Source organism: Dama dama, chromosome 23 (assembly GCF_033118175.1).
Source record: "Dama dama isolate Ldn47 chromosome 23, ASM3311817v1, whole genome shotgun sequence".
Taxonomy (NCBI): Eukaryota; Metazoa; Chordata; class Mammalia; order Artiodactyla; family Cervidae; genus Dama; species Dama dama.
Window position 1 is genome coordinate 64759700 of NC_083703.1, and position 19973 is coordinate 64779672.

Below are 19973 nucleotides of genomic sequence, written 5' to 3' on the forward strand. Positions count from 1 at the left end.
TCAAAATGCCAAAAAGATTTTTCTAATATTTAGAGGAAATCTATCTTTTAATTCAAACCCATTTTACCACATTTGAGCCTCTAAACCATAGTTCAGAACCATCCACATTCTTTATAATCTGAAACCCCTTTTATTAAAAAAAAAACTACCCATTCTCCTGACCAAAATCAAACAAAACCCTCAATCATTTGATCTTTCCTCAGAAGCACTATTTTCTATTCCGTAAGTCTTTTTTTTCCCTGAAGAGAGGGGGTCATTTTTTTCTGTATTTTCCCTAGTTTTATAGTTTGCTGATCCTAACAGAATACTATGTTTATAAATTTGTTGCATCATGGAGAAAGCAAGGGAATTCCAGAAAAACATTTTCTTCTGCTTCATTGACTACACTAAAGCCTCTGTGTGGATCACAACAAATTGTGGGAAATTCTTAAAGAAATGGGAGTACCATACTATCTTACCTGTCTCCTGAGAAATCTGTATGCAGGTAAAGAAGCAATAGTTATAACCAGACATGGAACAATGGACTGGTTCAACAGTGGGAAAGGAGTACGGTCAAGGCTGTATATTGTCACCCTGCTTATTTAACTTCTATGCAGAGTACATGCGAAATGCTGGGCTGGATGAATCACCAGCTGGAATCAAGATTGCCAGAAGAAATATCAACAACCTCATATATGCAGATTGTACCATTACAGTGGTACAAAGTGAAGAGGAACTAAACAGCCTCTTGATGAGGGTGAAAGAGAAGAGTGAAAAAGCTGGCTTGAAACTCAACTTTCAAAAAACTAAGATCATGGCATCTGGTTCCATCACTTCATGACAAACAGAAGGGGAAAAAGTGGAAGCAGTGACAGATTTCATTTTCTTGGGCTCCATCCAAAATCACTGTGGATGGTAACTGCAGTCATGAAATTAAAAGACGCTTGCTCCTTGGAAGGAAAGCTACAACAAACCTAGATAGCATATTAAAAAGCAGAGACATCACTTTGCCAACAAAGGTCTGTATAGTCAAAGATATGGAGAGCAGTCAAGTATGGGTGTCAGAGCTGGGCCATAAAGAAGGCTGAGCGATGAAGAATTGTGGTGCTGGAGTAGACTCTCGAGAGTCCCCTGGAGAGCAAGAAGACCAAACCAGTCAATCCTAAAGAAAATAAACCCTGAATATTCATTGGAAGGACTGTTGCTGAAGCTAAAGCTGAAGTTCCAATACTCTGGCCACTTGATGCAAAGTGCTGACTCATTGGAAAAGACCCTGATGCTGGCAAAGACTGAAGGCAAAAGGAGAAGGGGGCGACAGAGAATGTGATGGTTAGATAGTATTACTGACTCAACGGACATGAATTTGAGCAAACTCCAGGAGATAGTGGAGGACAGAGGAGTCTTATGTGCTACAGTCCATGGGGTCACAAAGAGTTGGACACAACTCAGCAACTGAACAACAATAAACACAGCAACTCTTTTTAAAAAAGAGTTTCTAATGAATATAAAATATAGTAAAAGGATCAACTGTTTACTATTCCCTAAAACACTAAGAATTCTCATAGAATCTTAATCTGAGTGATTTTAATTTATTCATGAGCTGTATACTGAAGATTTGTATATTTTACTGTATGTACATTGTGCCTTCATAAAAATAAATCTAAAAATGAAAATTTTTATGAACTGTAGGTCTGAAGACCAACTCAGTGCTAAAGGAACAAGAATTTCTAAGAACTTTCAAAATATTTCTTTAAGGATACAATTAGTTTATCAACAAAGGCTTGTAGAAGCTTATTTTTCTTTAAAATGACAGAGAAAATTACTCAAATATGCACAGACTAAAAATATATATACATGCAAATGATGTAGCAACTGAGGAAAATCCAACCTAGAATTTTAGCAGAGCCGTTTTGTTATTAAGGTTCAGTCACCAAGGATATACTATATCCACTACTACATAACATTCATATCTCAGTTTCTCATGGGCAGAAATACCTGTTATAAAATAAACTACTATGTCTTTGATTGCAATTAAATTTTTTTATTTGCTAATTTGAGATGTTATATTTTCAATGTTTTTAGCCTAAAGTTCATATGGGGGAAAACAAAACAACATAAAACCAATGGAAATCAGGTATATTTTTATGGGCAATAAATCAGTGTTAGAAGCCCACATTTAAACAAAACTCTTGGTGAGACACTAAAAGCGAAGAGCAAATTAAACTTAAAAGCAAGCAGAATGATACATAAAGATAAGAGCAGAAATTAATGAAACTGAAAACAAAAATAATACAGAAAATCATAGGCCAAAGCTGGTTCTTTGAAAACATCAATAAAATTGACAAAATTTTAGTAGAACCAATCTAAGGGGATTAAAAAGAAAAAACAGGGACTTCCCTGAGGGCCTAGTAGTTAAAGACTCTGAGCTCCCAATGCAGGGGGCCTGGGTTCAATCCCTGACCAGGGCACTAGATCCCACATCCGCAACTAAGAGTTTGCCTGCGGCAACTAGAAGATCCTGCGTGCTGCAACTAAGATCAGAGATCCCTTGTGCTGCAACTAAGACCTAATAAATAGATAAATACATATTTTTTTTAATAAAAGAAAGAAAAAACAGAGAAGACATGAGTTACCAATATTGGAAATCAGAGAATAGAGGGAACACATTACTATATATCCTAAAGATAGTAATAGGATAATATTATGAACAACTTTAAGTAAATAAATGTCATTATTTTAGATGAAGTGGACAAACTCACTGAAAGATACAAGCTACCAAAGCTCACGAGAATAAATAAATAACATGAATAGTCCTATCTCTTCTTTTTTTTGGCCACTACATGTAGCATGCAGGATCTTAGTTCCCCAACAGGGAACGCCAAGCTCCTTGCAGTGGAAGCATGGAGTCTAAACCACTGGACCACCAGGGAAGTTTTCCTACCTCTATTTTAAAAACTGGATTTGGAAAAAAATAAAAATAAAAAAAATAAAATAAAATAAAAACTGGATTTGTTGTTAAAAATCTTCCCCAAAGAAAGCTGCAGGCTTGAGGGCATCACTAGAGAACTCTATCAAATATGTGAAGAAATTATATCAAATCTACATAAACTCTTGCAGAAAAAAAGCAAAGAACACATCCCAGCTCATTCTATGATCCAACATTACCCTGGTATCAAAACCAAAGACATCAGAAGAAAACAATACAGTAAAACCATAGTCTTCAAGAACACAGATCCAAAACTCCTTAACAAAATACTAACAAATCAAATCCATCAGTATTTTTAAAAGAGAACATATCATGATCAACTGGAATTTATCCCAGGAATTTCAAGATAAGTCAACATTCACAAATCAGTGTAATTCACCATATCAGCAACATAAAAATGCAGCATGTTTCACTTTTTAACACCTACAGTTTGGGGAGTATTTTATACAGAACACATTTAGAGAAGCACTGGTCTGTACCATTGCCAAACTAATGATATCCTAATGATACCATTATCGAAATGACTTGGCCTTGACAGGCCTATTATTATCCTTGAAACAGAGAGTTTAGGACATCTGTAAGCTCTTCATTTCAGTCAACAAATAATTTATTGAGCACCTAACTCAGTACCTAACACTAGGAAATACAGCAATAAACAAAGCAGTTAAAAAGTCCTTTCATGGAACTTAAGGCCTAGTTTAACTATCATGACACATTTAAAATTTTTCTTTTTTATTTTAGGCCTCACCTTGTGGCATGCGCCCCCTACACTGGGAGCAAAGAGTCTTAACCCGTAGATGGATGCCCAGGGAAGTCCCAACACAGTTATAATTTCAAGTAAAATTCCTAATGGCCTATGTCAAAATTTTTTTTAAATCTGCAGTTTCCTTCCAATTCTTATATACAGTCTTCTGGTTCATAATTAATCACTTTCTCTAAGGAAAGGCACACTTGCCTGCAAGGCCCCACATCATTCCTTGAGAAAGAAGTTTTTCCCCACCACATGTTCATGAAGCAGCCATTCATTACAAATAATGAAGACCTCACCATATTGGCCAGTGTATTTATACAGTGCTCATACTGTGGCAATGAGGAGCATTTTATAGTTCCTCACTTTTCCTGCAGCAAAGCCAAGCCTTTATACTTGGGTGAGCCATTTTCCTGGACAAATCTCTAAAGCAAGTCCCTTAAGACCATCACACAGGGACTGGAAATAACAACTCGGGGAAAGAACCTCTTCAAGACTCATGTGTTAATATAAGTTAAGCAAGTAGGTGGACTAAATTTCCATCCAGTCAATACAAATTGTTCTGGTTCTCGGATGACTTCATGTTTATTTCATTCTAACTTTGGAAGACTCCATCAGTCTAATTGACTAAAACATAAGCACCTAAGACAGCTTTGGGAAATGAAAATCAGCTTTCCCAATAACTGATGCAGTTTGTACCATCTTACAAGATGAAAAACAAATCTAGTAAAAGGCTTGCAGTCACAGTTGTGTGAGAGTTGGAAGGGGCTTTGAAGTCATTTGAACTTTCTCTTCTGTACTGGAATTCCTTCTCCAGCATTCTTGATTCACAGTCAACTATCTGGGCCCCTGTTCAAACAAGCCCAATGACCTTGTGAGGCTACCTAGTCCACTGGAGGACAATTCTTGTTAGATTCGTGTTATACTGAACATAAATCTGCTTCGTGTAACATTCATTAAACATGATCTGCACACTGGAATACCTCAGATTAAGTCTCTCCTTTTTCTTAGTATACTTATTTATGTATTTAGGAGAAGGCAATGGCAACCCACTCCAGTACTCTTGCCTGGAAAATCCCATGGACGGAGGAGCCTGGTAGGCTGCAGTCTATGGGGTTGCAAAGAGTCAGATACAACTGAACAACTTCACTTTCACTTTTCACTGTCATGCATTGGAGAAGGAAATGGCAACCCACTCCAGTGTTCTTGCCTGGAGAATCCCAGGGATGGAGGAGCCTGGTAGACTGCTGTCTATGGGGTCGCACAGAGTCGGACACGACTGAAGCGACTTAGCAGCAGCAGCATTTATGTATTTAGCTGCACCAGATCCCAGTTGTGACACATGGGATCTTCAGTTGTAACACTTGAATTCCTAGTCATGCCATGTGGGATCCAGTTCCTTGACCAAGGACTGAACCCAGGCGCCCTGCACTGGAAGAAAACAGTCCCAGCCACTGGACCATGAGGAAGTTACTCTCGTTTTTTTTTTTTTTTTAAACATTTCTTCCTCAAATACCTGAGAAAACCATTAGTCTTCTCTTTCCAGGCAAAGCATCCCTATTTCCTTCAACCACTCTTCATTCAAGTTTCTGAAGGCTTCACAAGGCTCACTGCCCATTTCTGAATGCATTCCAGTTTGTCAGTGTCCTTCAGAACAGGAATAACTTTTTGGCTTAATGCTAATCTGGAAACTGCCTATTCAATGACATGTGGCTAAATCTGTTAAACGTTATCCTTATCTTACCTGATCATTGTTCCATAAAGATAATGAAAAAAATGGTTATTTCGTGATAGTCAAGCAGGTAAGGAAAAGCCACATTTAAATTCTTGAATACGCATCTAGAAGAAAAATGGAACCACACACGAAAACATTACATAAGAAGATGGAGGAAAGATGGCTGACACTGCTGATGTGGAGAGACAGGGAGACATTTTACTCCCTAATGAAAGACATGTGAAAAGACAAAATTCAAAGATTCCTGCCAGTGCAACCCCAATACAAGTGTCTGCCATAGACTTCTGAGTCAACATTTGCTGAAAAAGGCTCTTTCAAAATGGAAAGTTACCTACATTTTCCCACCCAAATTATACCAGAATGTCATACTTGGATGTTTTGATGTCACAAATTAAAAATGAAGGTTACAGGAAACACACTGCCACATCACAAAAGATTTTTTAAATGCAATTAGAGACTTGGTTGAGGTCACAAGGGAACCAAGAAAAATTAGAGACTAACTTAAACTAAAACAGTGAAGAAATTTTCCTGATGATTTAGTAATCCTCCAAATAGTAGCCAACTTTCCCTCTGGAATCATAAAAATACAGACGAGACAAAGCATATGGAAGCAACCAAGTGGAACTCAACCATCAAGAAATTAATAAAACAGTCAATTTTTTTCTCTTTTCTTTTTTTCTTTCTGCTCTTATTTTCCTTTTAATTTCTTACTTTCAGACAAAACACTTATGCTTTTAAATCCAAATGCTATGATTGCAAATTTTTTTTTTTGCAAATCTTTTTTTTTTAATAGAGGAAAAGATCCTGCTTAATATTATCAAATATACCAATGATTATCATTTGCCAAGGAATTATGATGTAAAAAGAGATAACTTTAAGGAGCATAAATAGTATTTCAATAGTGATTAAGAAGGCACTTCATAACCTTAGGATCTTAAGAACATTATTATAACTGAGTATGTGTCTTATCTTCTATACTTTTCAAAGCCCCTTACAGACAAAATGCTGGAGGAATCACTGTTGAATTTATGTAAAAGGGAGGGTATAGAAAAAAGCCTATATGTGTTGCAGTTGGAACTGTTAGGAAGACAGCCAGACATTTTAAGAGAAAACTAAAAGTAGAGTCCACAATAAAATTTAAGTTCTATAATAATTTGACTACAACTTGTTAAAAAGGTGTAAGTGAAATAATTTAGTCATTCTGGGCAAAGCTATGGTGTTTTCTAAAAAAGTCTTCTCTACTGCTTTGTATTGGTTTGATTATGACTTATGACTATAACTTATGACTGATAGGTTTATCCAACATTCTAGAAACCTTGAAAAGTATTAAAATGTACTTTTGCCATAATCATAGAAAGAAACAGTAGTACTAGAAGATAACTGGGCTGAGAAAAATCCAGTGACTTGTGTTTTATTACTTAATTGGTTAGAGGCATTTCTATAAAAGTCCAGGGGCAGTAGCACCTGATGCAAAGTGGACATTCACTCATTGATAGCAAGTACTATATAACAGATAATGTGCGAGGCCAAGATCTCATAAGGAATGATACAGCAGACAGCCCTCCATAATATGAATTATAATAAATCACAGAATTGATTAATTTTAAAAATGCTCATTAACAAAATTTTAAAGAAAATCACTACCATGACCTAGAGAAAATCACTTAAGAACAATAGAAAGTAATGTTTCCTTAAGAACACTGCCCATCAGAACATTTGGCCCATCTAACTCCTTAGAACTTATCTATATGGCATTCACGTGGCAAAGATCTGGAAAGACCAGTCTTATTCGATTGCCTGCTACTGAGATACTTCTAAGCAATCAAGTGAAGGGAGTAGAGGCAGTGTTTCAGCCCCACATGCTGTATAGACCTGACTTAGAATGGGAGACAAGGGGATACAACATGTTTTAAAGCTCTCAAAATAATACATGCATTTCACAAAAAGCAAAGCAGAAGCTTTAAAAAAAAAAATCTTCTGCAAGGAGCAGAAAGCACAAAGCTCAAAAAGAAAAATGAGAAAAACTGAGACTTTACCCATTTACTGTATTTCAGAGGTCCTGTGAATCCCATGGCTTCTATTATCTTTGTGAAAGCACCAACCTTCTCCTCAACAGGCTGTGGTGAATCCTTGGTAGAAGAAAGCTATTTAATAAAAAAGAATCAATCAAAAATCAGTTGCAAAAAAAACATTTCTTAACAGAATGCTTTTATTTCTCATTAGGTCTAAGGGGAATTTTTATTGCTTAGATATTTTTCATCCAGAATTTTTAATTCTCATTTTTCTGGGTACTTCTTCACTCAGTACAAACATATCTGGAACCCTAATCGATGCCCTCCAAATTCCAGAGCAGACATATGCACCCCATTTAAGTTCTATAGAAAAGAGTATTTTAAAAAAGAAATCTTGACCACCCCCCCATCTCCCAAAGAAAAATTCTGAGAAGAGGAATGTTCTATGTTTATTGACATTATAGGAAAAGGAAAGAAAAATATTATCTGAAAGCAGACAAAATCATAGACATAATCAACCAAAGCAAGTACTGAAAACATGTTTTTAAACTCCTGTATTCTTAGTATAACAAATTTTATTAATGACTATAGATAAGTTTTGTAGTTCACAAATAAACTCCATGGAAAACCTTTCTAATGCTAAGCCTCTCTAAATGAAGCCAGGCTATCTAACTAATAAGAAATTCTCCAGATGTTAAATATTACTTTAACATAAAAAAAAAAAAAAAAAAAAAAACTATGACTTTTTCTCTAAAGTGCTTTTCAAGCTAGAGAGTTCAATGGAAGAAATACAAGACATGGGATCAGAAGCCTTAGGTTCCAATATTCAGCTGGTCTGTCTCCTCCCATCCTTGTGACCCTGGGCAAGTTACTTTACTTCCCTAAACTTCATCTTCTTCATTCAATAAAATTTCTTGCCTCATCCAGGTAACAATTTTGCTGAGTTTCAAATAAGAACACTTGTGTGAAAGCATGCTACAGACATAGAAAGAACTCATTAAGTCTCACCTTACTTGTGGTATGATACTTCCTCCTCAGCTCAATGTCTACTCCAGGAATTTGTACTGATCCACCACATGCTAGGGCCTGGCTCATCTGGAGCCCCAAGAGATTTAAGGAAAAAAGAAAAACAAACGGATGTAAGCAACACCGAGCACACACTTAGAAGGTTAATGTGAACAGAGTTACTTCAAAGTAAAAAATATAGAATCCAACCTTTCTTAACCCAGTTCCTAATGGTATCTAGTACATACTCAACAAACATCTGGTGAATATCTGAATAAATAAAAGAATATAAAATACCTTTCACAAAATAGGTACACAATAAGTAGTAGAAGTTTTCATCATCATTGTCAACATCACTGTTGTCCAGATCAGAATTGTCTTCCTTCTATGTTCGCACTGTATATGAAAACACTTTGGCAATATAACAGCCACTGAAAGTGAAAGTCGCTCAGTTGTGTCTGACTCTTCGCGACCCCACAGCCTATACAGGCCATGGAATTCTCCAGGCCAGAATACTGGAGAGGCCTTTCCCTTCTCCAGGGGATCTTCCCAAACCCAGGGATTGAACCCAGGTCTCCCGCATTGCGGGCAGATTCTTTACCAGCTGAGCCAGAAGAGAAGCCCAAGAATACAGGAGTGGGTGGCCTATCCCTTCTCCAGCAGATATTCCCAACCCAGGAATCGAACCGGGGTCCCCTGCACTGCAGACAGATTATTTGCCAACTGAGCTATCAGGGAAGCCATTAGTTAAAACTATTATGTGCCAGGCACTATGTAAGTGCCTCACAATGAATGTGCCTTATACTTAAGTACCTTATGGAATCCTCACCATAATCCTACCAATATTGGTGATGTTATAATCAAGACCAATAAATATGGTTTTGAAAATAAATTCCTATGGAAAAAATAATATGCAAGCGATCCTCATTATTACCATTATTCACAAGAGTGAAAATTGGGGAGTAAGTCCAATGAGAAATGAGGTGGTTAACTAAATTAAGGTTCAGTCACTCAATGGAAAATCAAATGATCAGATTTTATTTAGAATTTATTTCTAAAGGCAGTTTTAGGCTCACACCAAAGTGCAGACAGCTCCCACATACCCCTTCCCACACATTTACAATATCTGCCACTATCAACATTCCTCAACAGAGTGGTACATTTGTTACAATGGACGAACCTACACTGATACAACATTATCACCTAAAATCCACAGTTTACAAGAGATTATTATTTTTAGCAACATGAAAACATATTTATGTATAAAATTATAGGTAGACACACAAATGCATATGTGCAAGTCTAAAATGGAATACACAGAAATGAGTTATTTCACTATGCTGGTAGAATATTCAAGAGTTTAGGAACCCAGTTTCCAAACTCTCAGTACTGTTATATTTTCTTTACAATATAAAGTGGTGGGGAAGGAGTAGCAGGAGGATTCCGTTCTGTTTTATTCCAAGAGAAGGGACACACTGAAATGAAAATGATTTTTCCTTTAATACTAATGAAGGAAAAAATGGAATTTCTAAATGTGGAGAGTTACTATTTACTTTTCTTTCCAAACAAGAATATTAAAAGATTAGTCAGGATTCTTCTGGTCAGTGCCAAGGACTTACACTTAAATTTACAGGTATCAAGAAGGCTGTGTAACATGAAACACAGAATCACTCCTATTATATCACATATATCAGTGTAATGGCCCACTAGAACATGAAACACTTAAACGGGTTCAAGGAAAACAACCAACAGTCTTTGTTCAACAAGCTGTGCTTTGGGGCAAGTTATATTAAATGACATGATCTTTCTCTTCCCCAGAAAACATCTAGTTTCCCCATACCTAAACATACCTATAAACACAAACATTTACTTTTTTGTACTACCCATTCTTGCCCTTGCCCCCTAAAAAAGATTCCCTTGACCTTTATTTTGTGTGTGTGTGTTTTTTTTCATTTATTTTTATTAATTGGAGGCTAATTACTTTACAATATTGTAGTGGTTTTTGCCATACATTGACATGAATCAGCCATGGATTTACATGTGTTTCCCATCCCGATCCCCCCTCCCGCCTCCCTCCCCATCCCATCCCTCTGGGTCTTCCCAGTGCACCAGCCCTGAGCACTTGTCTTATGCATCCAACCTGGGCTGGTGGTCTGTTTCACCTTCCCTTGACCTTTAAAAACATTAATTTTTCCTCTGTTTAAACCAAAAAGATATCAAATAACTTTTCATAAAGAAAAAAAGAGAGAGAGAAAATAACCCAAAATACTCACTGTCACTTTTTCAAAGAGGCCTTCTCTAACTGTTGTATCTAAAACAGTTTCTTGTCATCCCATGATTCTCTATCATAGCAGTAGCCTGTTCATTTAATTCACAGTACTCATTACAATGTACAATTATATTTTTATTACACACATATTTATTTTCTATCACCACCACCAAAAATATCCATGAGGGTAGGAACTAGCTGTATTACCAGAATCAAGTACAGTGCATTATACACAGCAAACACTTAAATATTTGTTGAATGAACAAACCCAGCCACTTTTAAGGTTACTTCTTATTATATGCTTCTTCACAAATGTATCTATTTATTTATGTTTTAGCTGCACTGTGTCTTCCTTGCTGCACAGGGGTCTATTCTTTGTTGCAATATGCAGGCTTCTCATAGCTGTGGCTTCTCTTGTTGCAAAGCACAGGCTCTAAGCCTGTGGGTTCAGTAGTTGGGGCACAGGAGTTTAGCTGCCCCTCGACATTGTGGGATCTTCCCCGACCAGGGATCGAAGAGATCGAACCTGCATCCTCTGCATTGGCAGGCAGATTTTTATCCACTGGACCACCAGGAAAGCCCTTATTATATATCCTTCTTCTTATCTATACACATACCATGCATACATGTTTCCTCCAACTTTTATTAAATACCCACAATATGCCAGCCTTTGTGCCAGGTTTTAAGATAAAACAACCCTTACCCTATGGAGCTCATAACCTTGTGGAGAAGAGAAAGAAAACTCACTTTACTTTCATATTTAAAAATATTTAAAGACCACCCACCAAACACACACACACAAAGCATCAGAAAGGATATAAAGCAACTAGAACTCTTGTACTCTGCTGATGGGAGTATAAAATGATACAATCACTTTGAAAAATTATTTGACAGTATCTATGAAGCTGAATGTATACACATTCTGTAAGATTCAACAATTCCATTTCTAAGTATATACACCAATAGAAATGTGTATATATCCTCACAAAAATATATACTAGAATGCTCATAAGAGCCCTATTTATAAAAGCCCAACTAGAAACAATCTAAATATCCATCAATAAATAAGTGGAAAAATTAACTGTGGTACAGTCAGACAACAAAATACTACACAACAATGAGAATGAACAAACTATTATGACACACAGTAACATAGATGAATTTCTAAAACAAAGTTGAATGAAAGCAGACAAACAAAACAGAGTACATATCATGTTTGAAAGGCAAAACTACTTTGGTGTTCAAAGAGAAGACTGCTTAACTTTGGTTAGGGGCAGAGACCAGAAGAGGATCAAGGAACTTCTGGGGTTATTTCTTGATGTGGGAGCTGGTTATGTTCACTTGGGGATAATTCATTGAGTCACATACTTATGACTTATGCCTTTTTGTATTTTTATTATACTTCAATAAAAAATAGAAATTTAGAGATCAAAAAGATCTGGAGTCATCAGAAAAGAGATCATGGATAAGTGTTAAGATGACAGCAGCATAGAGAAAGTGACTGAAAAGACAAAGGTGAGAAGCATGGGGTAGTGGAAGATAAAAAAAACAAGGTTAGAAGCTCCAGTTATCTCATATGTTTGTTTTACAACCAAATAAAATAATCTATGTAAAAGAGATGGGTAAACTTCAATGCATAGAACAAATATGAAGACCTGTTCCAGACAAATCCAACAGCAAACTCTTATGCAAGCAGCCCCTCATTAAGTGAAATGCTAAAATTTCACTCTTCTTTTTTTGCTTCCAAAAAGGTTCTAAAAGTGAAAAGACCTTCCTGATCTGAAAGAAATAGAGAAAGAGAAGAGGGAAAGAAGGAAGGAATGAATGGAGGGAGGGAGGGAAAAGGGGAATAGGAGAGAAAGACTCAGCAATTCTTGAATATCTGGTCCTTTTAGCAAAACTATAAGCTCCACCAGGGCACAGTATATCTTATACTTCTTTTATTTTCTGTCCCACTGCTCAACACCATTCTGGGCATGGAGTCAGCACTCAATAAAAACTAGGTGGGTTTTTTTTTTTAAATAGAAGGACAATCTGGAGAAGGTCCAGAAAAGAACCACAGGAATGATCAAAGACATGAATAAAAGGTCCTAGTGGAAAGGTTAAAACGAATTGAGGCTGTTTAGCTTGGAGAAAAAGCAATTAAAGAACTAAGGAGTAACTTAGAATAACAACACTTGAGCTGGAAGGAATCTCAGAGATCTTCTAAGTCCAACCTTTTCCTTTCACAGATGAGGAAACTAAGACCCAAGGAGAGGTTGCAACTTGAAGTAGTTTTAGGACAAAAAAAAATTTTTTAAAGTTTCCATTTACAAGATGAGAAAATTTACCCAAGGAGCATGAACATAAATAGCAAACAAAAATCATAGTTACAATTTACTAAAGATCTCCCATATGCCCAGCATCTGAATGCTTGCTGTTTTACTTTTGTTATCTCACAGAAATCTTTCAAAGTTGATACTATTTTTTCCCATTTAGAAATAAGGACTCTAAGCCTCAAAGAAGTAAAGTTCTTTAAGGGGTAAAACTTATATTCAGAGCTCTCTTCCCTCCCCTAGCTGATTCAAAAACCTAAGTAGAGTTCAACATTGGCTAATGTACACTTAGCACCCAGATCTTAATTTCTAAATATTCCTAATATTCTTCTCCAATAAACGGAACTAGGGCTCCCCAGGGAAACTGTTGACTCTAGGACTCGAGCAAAATACAGCATGAACCTGAAACATCTTGTGGTACCCAAGAAATAAAGAAGTGTTCAAAAACTGAAGGAAGGTAGAAAAGAACTTGAAGGAGCTCTCAATAGCCAAACATGGGACAATTTGATCAACAAAATAAATAATGAGAATAGATTATAACTCACAGAATAAACATCCATTAGCTCATACTGATACAAAATAACTGAATAAACAAATAAATGGAGAGGAAGTGACAGCTCATCCTTACAGTAGAATTCCAGTCAACAAATGGAGTATGTATTGATGGAATTAGAAAATGACCATCAAGCAAACACCACAGTAATGACTACTGCAGTCAAGAACCATAAATAGAATTATCACATGATACAGCAATACCACTTCTAGCTAAATATAAAAAAAAAAAAAAAAATTTAAAGCAGGAGCTTGAAGAGATATTTGCACACTTATCTTCACTGAAGCATTTTTCACAATAGCCAAGATGTGGAAGCAACCCAAATGCCCACTGACAGAACAATGGATAAAAAAACTGTAATATATAAATACAATGGAATATTATACAGCTTTAAAAAAAAAAAAGAAAAAAATCTTGTCACATGCTATAACACAAATGAACTTTGAAGACATCAGGCCAAGCAAAATAGGTGACAAAAAGACAAATACTGTATGATTCCACTCATATGTAGTATTGTACTCAGTTGCTCAATCATGTCTGATTCTTTTGTGACCCCATGGACTGTAGCCTGCCAGGCTCTTCTGTCCATGGAATTTTCCAGGCAAGAATACTGGAGTGGGTTGCCATTTCCTACTCCAGAGCCAACCCAGGGATCAAACCCACATCTCTTGTGTCTCTTGTATTGGCAGGCAGGTTCTTTAGCACTAGCGACACCTGGGAAGTCCCGTAGGCGGCATTAAAGAAACAGAGAGCTGGAAAGGAGGTTGCCAACAGCAGGCGGGGGTATACATTTTCAGTTTTGAAAGATGAAAAATCTCTAGATATATACTGTTTAATAATGTGACTATATTTTACACTACTGAATTTGCATACTTTAAAATGGTGGTAACTTTGTTATGTGTATTTTATCAAAATTTTTAAAGTAATTATTACATACCATTAAAAAAAAAGAACCATCAATGGGCGCTAAAAGTAATGAGCAAAAGTATGATGAGAAATCTGTACCATTTCAAAGTATCTTCTCACAAGATACTAATTACAAAGGGGAAAAGTTAACTTTAATTAATAACCAAGTGACCAAGGTTAACATCACCAGTAATAAGACATGTTGGCATCATGTATCCCCTGATAAGACACACTGAGAAGGAAACAATGTCACTTTTCCCAAAAATGCAAGGCCTTAATCTAATTTTAAGAAAATATTAGACAAACCCAAACCGAGAACCAAAACAGGAATTAATGGGGGGAAAAAACTGGAATAGGTATTCAGATTATTTAATAGTATTACATGAATGTTGACTTCCTGGTTTCAATAACTGCACTATGGTCATATAAGATGTTAACATCAAAGGAAGCTAGATGAAGGATATATGGGAACACTACTATTTTTATCATTTTTTTATGTTTAATTTATTTCAAAATTTAAAAAAATTTTAAAGTAGACTCATCAAAGTATGATAGAACTTCAAGAGGTTATTTAGAAAAGATAGTTGAGAATCCAACATCCCCAGGCTTTTGAAAACAATAACAGGATTATAGCAATGGACATTACCTTAGAGATCTTCTGATACTACCATTCACCCAATGAAAGATACTTTTATGTCATGCCCCTAACACAGTCTTCCAATCATTGCTTGAATATTTCCAGTAAGAGTAAATTTACTTTGCCAAATATAGCCAACACATTCCATTACACCACAATTTTAGTTAACACAAGGTTCTTCCTCATTCTGAGCCAAATCTGCCTCCCTCTCGGACATGCGCCTGAGGATGTCATTCTGAGGCAGAGTTTTCCAACCAGAACTCAAAACTGGGAAGATGTACCAGTGAGGTACGGTCAACATGACAAAATGTCCAGTTTATTTACAATGGCTGAAATTACATCTTGTCAGCATGAGATAAACAACTCCAAGTTATTTACATGGATACCTTGCTATAATGCTGTCCGAGAAACTAATACAGTACCTGGTACGTATTAGGTACCCAAGAAATGTTTATTGATTCAAAGAATGAGACCCAAGTCAGAGACTGATAGAATGAGCTCCCCCTTCCACCTTCTTTGCACAAATTATTTATAAATGACTTAGAGCTACAGGATAAATTCTATTAAAATTTGCTAGGACTTCCCTGGTGGTACAGTGGTTAAAAATCTGCCTGCCAATGCAGGGAACACAGGTTCAGTCCCTGGTCTAGGAAGATTCTACATGCCTCAGGGCAACTAAGCCCATGCGCCACAACTACTGAGCCCCAGCGCCGTAACTAATGAAGTTACCCGCTCTATAACCTGCACTCCGCAACTAAGAGAAGCCCAGGCGCCACGACTGGAGAGCAGCCCCTGGTCTCCGCAACTAGATAAAAGCCCAGGCAGCAATGAAGACCCAGCACAGCCAAAAATAAATAAATAAATTTTCAATGCATACACAGACAAAACCAGAACACAGCCCAAAAACTTCTGAAAAGAAATAGCTACCTGGCTATGTAAAGTAGATCCCTCTTCCACACAAATATATTCTTCATTCATTCATTTATTGCCACCTCTGTGCCAGACTCAGTGAGAAGCCCAAGTAATACAGGGACAAATAAGACATTCTCAGAAGGGCAACCCTTATATACTAACTGAAGGGAATTACTCTGCATTTTAAGTATTTTAACATATTTATATAAGTAAATTACACAGTATATAATTTATACATCAAAAATAAATTTTCATTGCATTAAATATGAAAAAGATTAATGGCTACCAAAGGAAATTACATAAATTGGTAATAAAAATAAATTCCTAGTAGATAAATGAAGAAATGATAAAAGCATACAGTTTTTACAAACCAGAATACAACTGATAAAACACAGAAAAATGTTTAACCCTGATATGCTAAGCAAAACAAGGTAACATTTTCTACCCAATTAGTTTAAATTAAAAAAAAAAAACATCCAATTTAGGGACTTCCCTGGTGGTCCAGTGGTTCTGCCTTTCAATGCAGGGGACGTGGGTTCGAACCCTGGTCAGGAAACTAAGATCCCACATGCCTCAGTGCAACTAAGCCCAAAAGCCACAACCGGAGGGTCTGTGCACAGCAACGAAGATCCTGCATGATGTAACTAAGACCCGAGACAGAAGATAAATAAATTAAAAAAAAAAAATACAATTTAGGGGAAATAAGGATGAAAAACTAGTTATATAAACATTGCTGGCGGCAGTATAAATTAAAACAACTTTTTGGAGAGGAAAATTGCTCACACCCTTTGACCTAGGGTGTACTCTCCTAGTTTATCCTTAATAAATAATTTAAAATAAGAAAAACTATACAGCAAGAAAATGGTAACCACATTAAAGTCTACTATGGCAAAAAAATTAGAAATAATTTTAACATAAATAAAGGCTAAATAAATAGAATAACATGTAGCCATTTCAAAAATTAATTATGGAATATGTCTAAAACATGAATAATGTCTGCTCTAATATGTGAAAAAGCACCAGAACATAAAATTCTGTAGATATTTGTTCAGGTACCTAAGGAAAAAATTAGTACACACACACATACTCAAAGACTGGAAAAGGACCAGCAGATGTTTTCAGGTTTGAAGTCATGGGTGATTTTTACTACCTTTATTATTGAATTATTTGTATAATTAACAAAAATCAGGAACAGAAATCCTCAAGGAGGGTCCAAAGTAGACTATATTATAATGGATCAGGTGATCAGTGGTAAACTAAGGCCTCAAATAATTGTGCCTCTAATTTTATGTTCATAAAAAGGAAAAAAAGAAGCACTTTCTTACTCCAGGTAAAAGTGGTTACAAGAAAACTGAAGAAAGGTTAACTCTCAGATGAATATCTGGAAACACTCCCAACAGTAAAAATCATCACACTGTACCATGGTATCCTAGGCTAAGTTCCACCACTGGGGTATTTAGAAGCCACGCCCTAGACACCATACAGTAAGGATCAGTCCTGAGCTGGCACCACAGAGACCCAGAAGTGGTCTCATGAGGTTTTTCCATCACACAATTTGGTTGGTTAATCTATAAATACATGACATTTGCACATTAACACTAAGGTTTTTTCATAGCAAGCAAAGGAACAACAAATCTTACCTGGAAAGTACCAGACAGAGTCCTGCCCCGCTGTCCCTGTGTATGAGATGCAAGTAGCAATCGGCTACATCCTGGAACCCACTGGGAGATGCTAATCTGGTTTCTCTAGAAAAAGAAAAACATAGTTAGGAATCTATATCAGACTCCATGTGTAGAAGGCAAAGAGTGTATCTAAGTCTAGAAATCCTTCTAGAACAGGGCAAATGAAAGGAGAACTTCCAAAATAGGACCCGGACCAAGGCTGCCCATGCTCATCTCTCCAAAGATAAAACGCACCCTTGCCTACCACAGACTAAAAGGATTCTGGTAAGAGCTGACTCAAACTGCAGGACATGAGCTTCCTCTCAGAACAGTAACAAAATAAACCTACTTCAGGCATTTTACAGTTAGCTTATCATTTAGTCTGTGATTCCTTTTCATAAATACTGATTTATCTGCCCTTCATAAAATCCCTTTACATGAAACAGTGCTGGCATTACCATCATCCCCAAAAGGATGAAGAAACGAAGGCTGAAATTTTTTGGGTGGGAAAATACACTTGGGCAACTTGACTTCCAAGACAAAGGGATACTAAATGGCTGTTAGAGCTATGAGTGAGGTCCAATTTTCCCCTCTGGCATTAACTGACCTCAAAAAGGTCTCTGGACTAAAGTGAAAGGTTAGACTGGAGAAAGGAGGAGCTCTATCTTGCTCAATGAGAAGAATGCTTTATTTTATGAATCTGAAATGCAATCCACTGTATAAATGGCATCCCTGTACACAGCACTGGAAATCTCTATTCTAGGAACCAACTCTGGGGAGTCCAAGGGTTTCTCTCACATGACCTGTAGACCTGATAGGGCCATAATAAAGAGTGGAGATACAAACTGTCTGAAAACACTTTGCCAAACATCAGTTACAAAGTGTGTGTGTGTGTGTGTGAGCTCAGTTGTCCAGTCATATTCAGCTCTTTGCAATCCCATGGACTGTAGCCAGCCAGGCTCCTCTGTCTATGGAATTTTCCAGGCAAGAAAACTGGAACGAGTTGCCATTTCCTACTCCAGGGGATCTTCTCAACCCAGGGATCAAACCCACACCCCCTGCATTGGCAGGCAGATTCTTTACCACTGTGCCACCTGTGAAGCCCCATCAACTACAATACTAGGAGTCAAAGATCCAGATTCTAGTTTAAAATCAGCTACTTTAATATAATCTTTAGAAGTAATTAAACCTCTACAATGCTCATTTTCCTCTTAACAATCATTAGTAATATTTATTGTTGCTGTTTAGTCTCTGAGTTGTGTCTGACTCTTTTGCAACCCCATGAACTGTGTAGCCTGCCAAGCTCATCTGACCATGGGATTTCCCAGGCAAGAATACTGGAGTAGGTTGCCATTTCCTTCTCCAGGGATATTCCTGGACTAGGGATCAAATCCACATTACTACTGTTACTATCCCACATATATGGATAAAGAAATGGAAGTAAGGATAGGATAAGTAACTTCCCAAGATCACATGGTTAATAAATGATGGGATGAAGATTTGAATCCAAGTAGCCCAATTCCTGGATACAAGCTAGTTTATGGAATGAAAAGGTAAAGGAAATATCTCCAAAGTCCTAGCTCTAACACTCTGTGACCTAGTCTTGAACCAATTAAAATGCAGCATAATACTATGGGAAGAGTCCTGTACTTAGAAAACACTGATTTGACTCACAGCTCCACTATCAGTGAACTATGAGTTTTCACTGCCTCTTCTATAAAATAAATAAAAATCCCTACCTTCAGGATTTTAAGGGGATAAATGTACTTTGCAGTATGTCCAACTCAATAAAATACTACCTTGAAGCTGAATCTCTATTTCCTCATGAGTAGGCAGGAAGGGCCAGGGGTAATGGGGAGAGAGGTGTTAAGAATTTTAAACCTAGAGATGCTTTCCAAAGTATCTCATTTCTAAAACTGTGTAACTGTTTCTAACAGGCTACTCACAGCCACTTATGTTTCAAATGAAAATTAAACCTTAAAAACAGGATTTTATTTCAGCAGAGGTTTCACCTGTTGGGATTATTTTCAAATGAGATACAATTATTGGCTTCTTGTTTACTAACAGCTGACACATTTACCAGATCATTGTCAGACAGTTCCTTTCCTAAAAATGTAAATATGTGGTAAGATCAAACTTCAGCAGATTCAGGCCCAAACATGGGGGGGGGGGGGGGGGAAGGGTAAGAGGAAATTACAAGTAGGAACAATGCAAACTTTTGGACTTTCTGAAGAATTTCATCATGTTTTCCAACG

At 36.8% G+C, this 19973-nt stretch overlaps 1 protein-coding gene across 2 annotated transcripts in view; it reads right to left on the reverse strand.

Annotated features, from left to right (window-relative positions):
* LOC133045059 (ubiquinol-cytochrome c reductase complex assembly factor 1) overlaps nt 1-19973 on the reverse strand; it is a 92926-nt gene that overhangs the window by 62015 nt on the left and 10938 nt on the right. The window contains exons 2-5 of one of the 2 annotated variants that reach the window (XM_061127139.1): nt 17698-17802; nt 10739-10823; nt 8469-8555; nt 7485-7592 (exon numbers count right to left, since the gene is read on the reverse strand). In XM_061127139.1, coding sequence (XP_060983122.1) covers nt 7485-7592; nt 8469-8555 — 195 coding nt within the window. In that variant the 5' untranslated portion in view covers nt 10739-10823; nt 17698-17802. The remainder of the gene's footprint in view (nt 1-7484; nt 7593-8468; nt 8556-10738; nt 10824-17697; nt 17803-19973) is intronic. The other variant, XM_061127140.1, reaches the window with a different exon arrangement.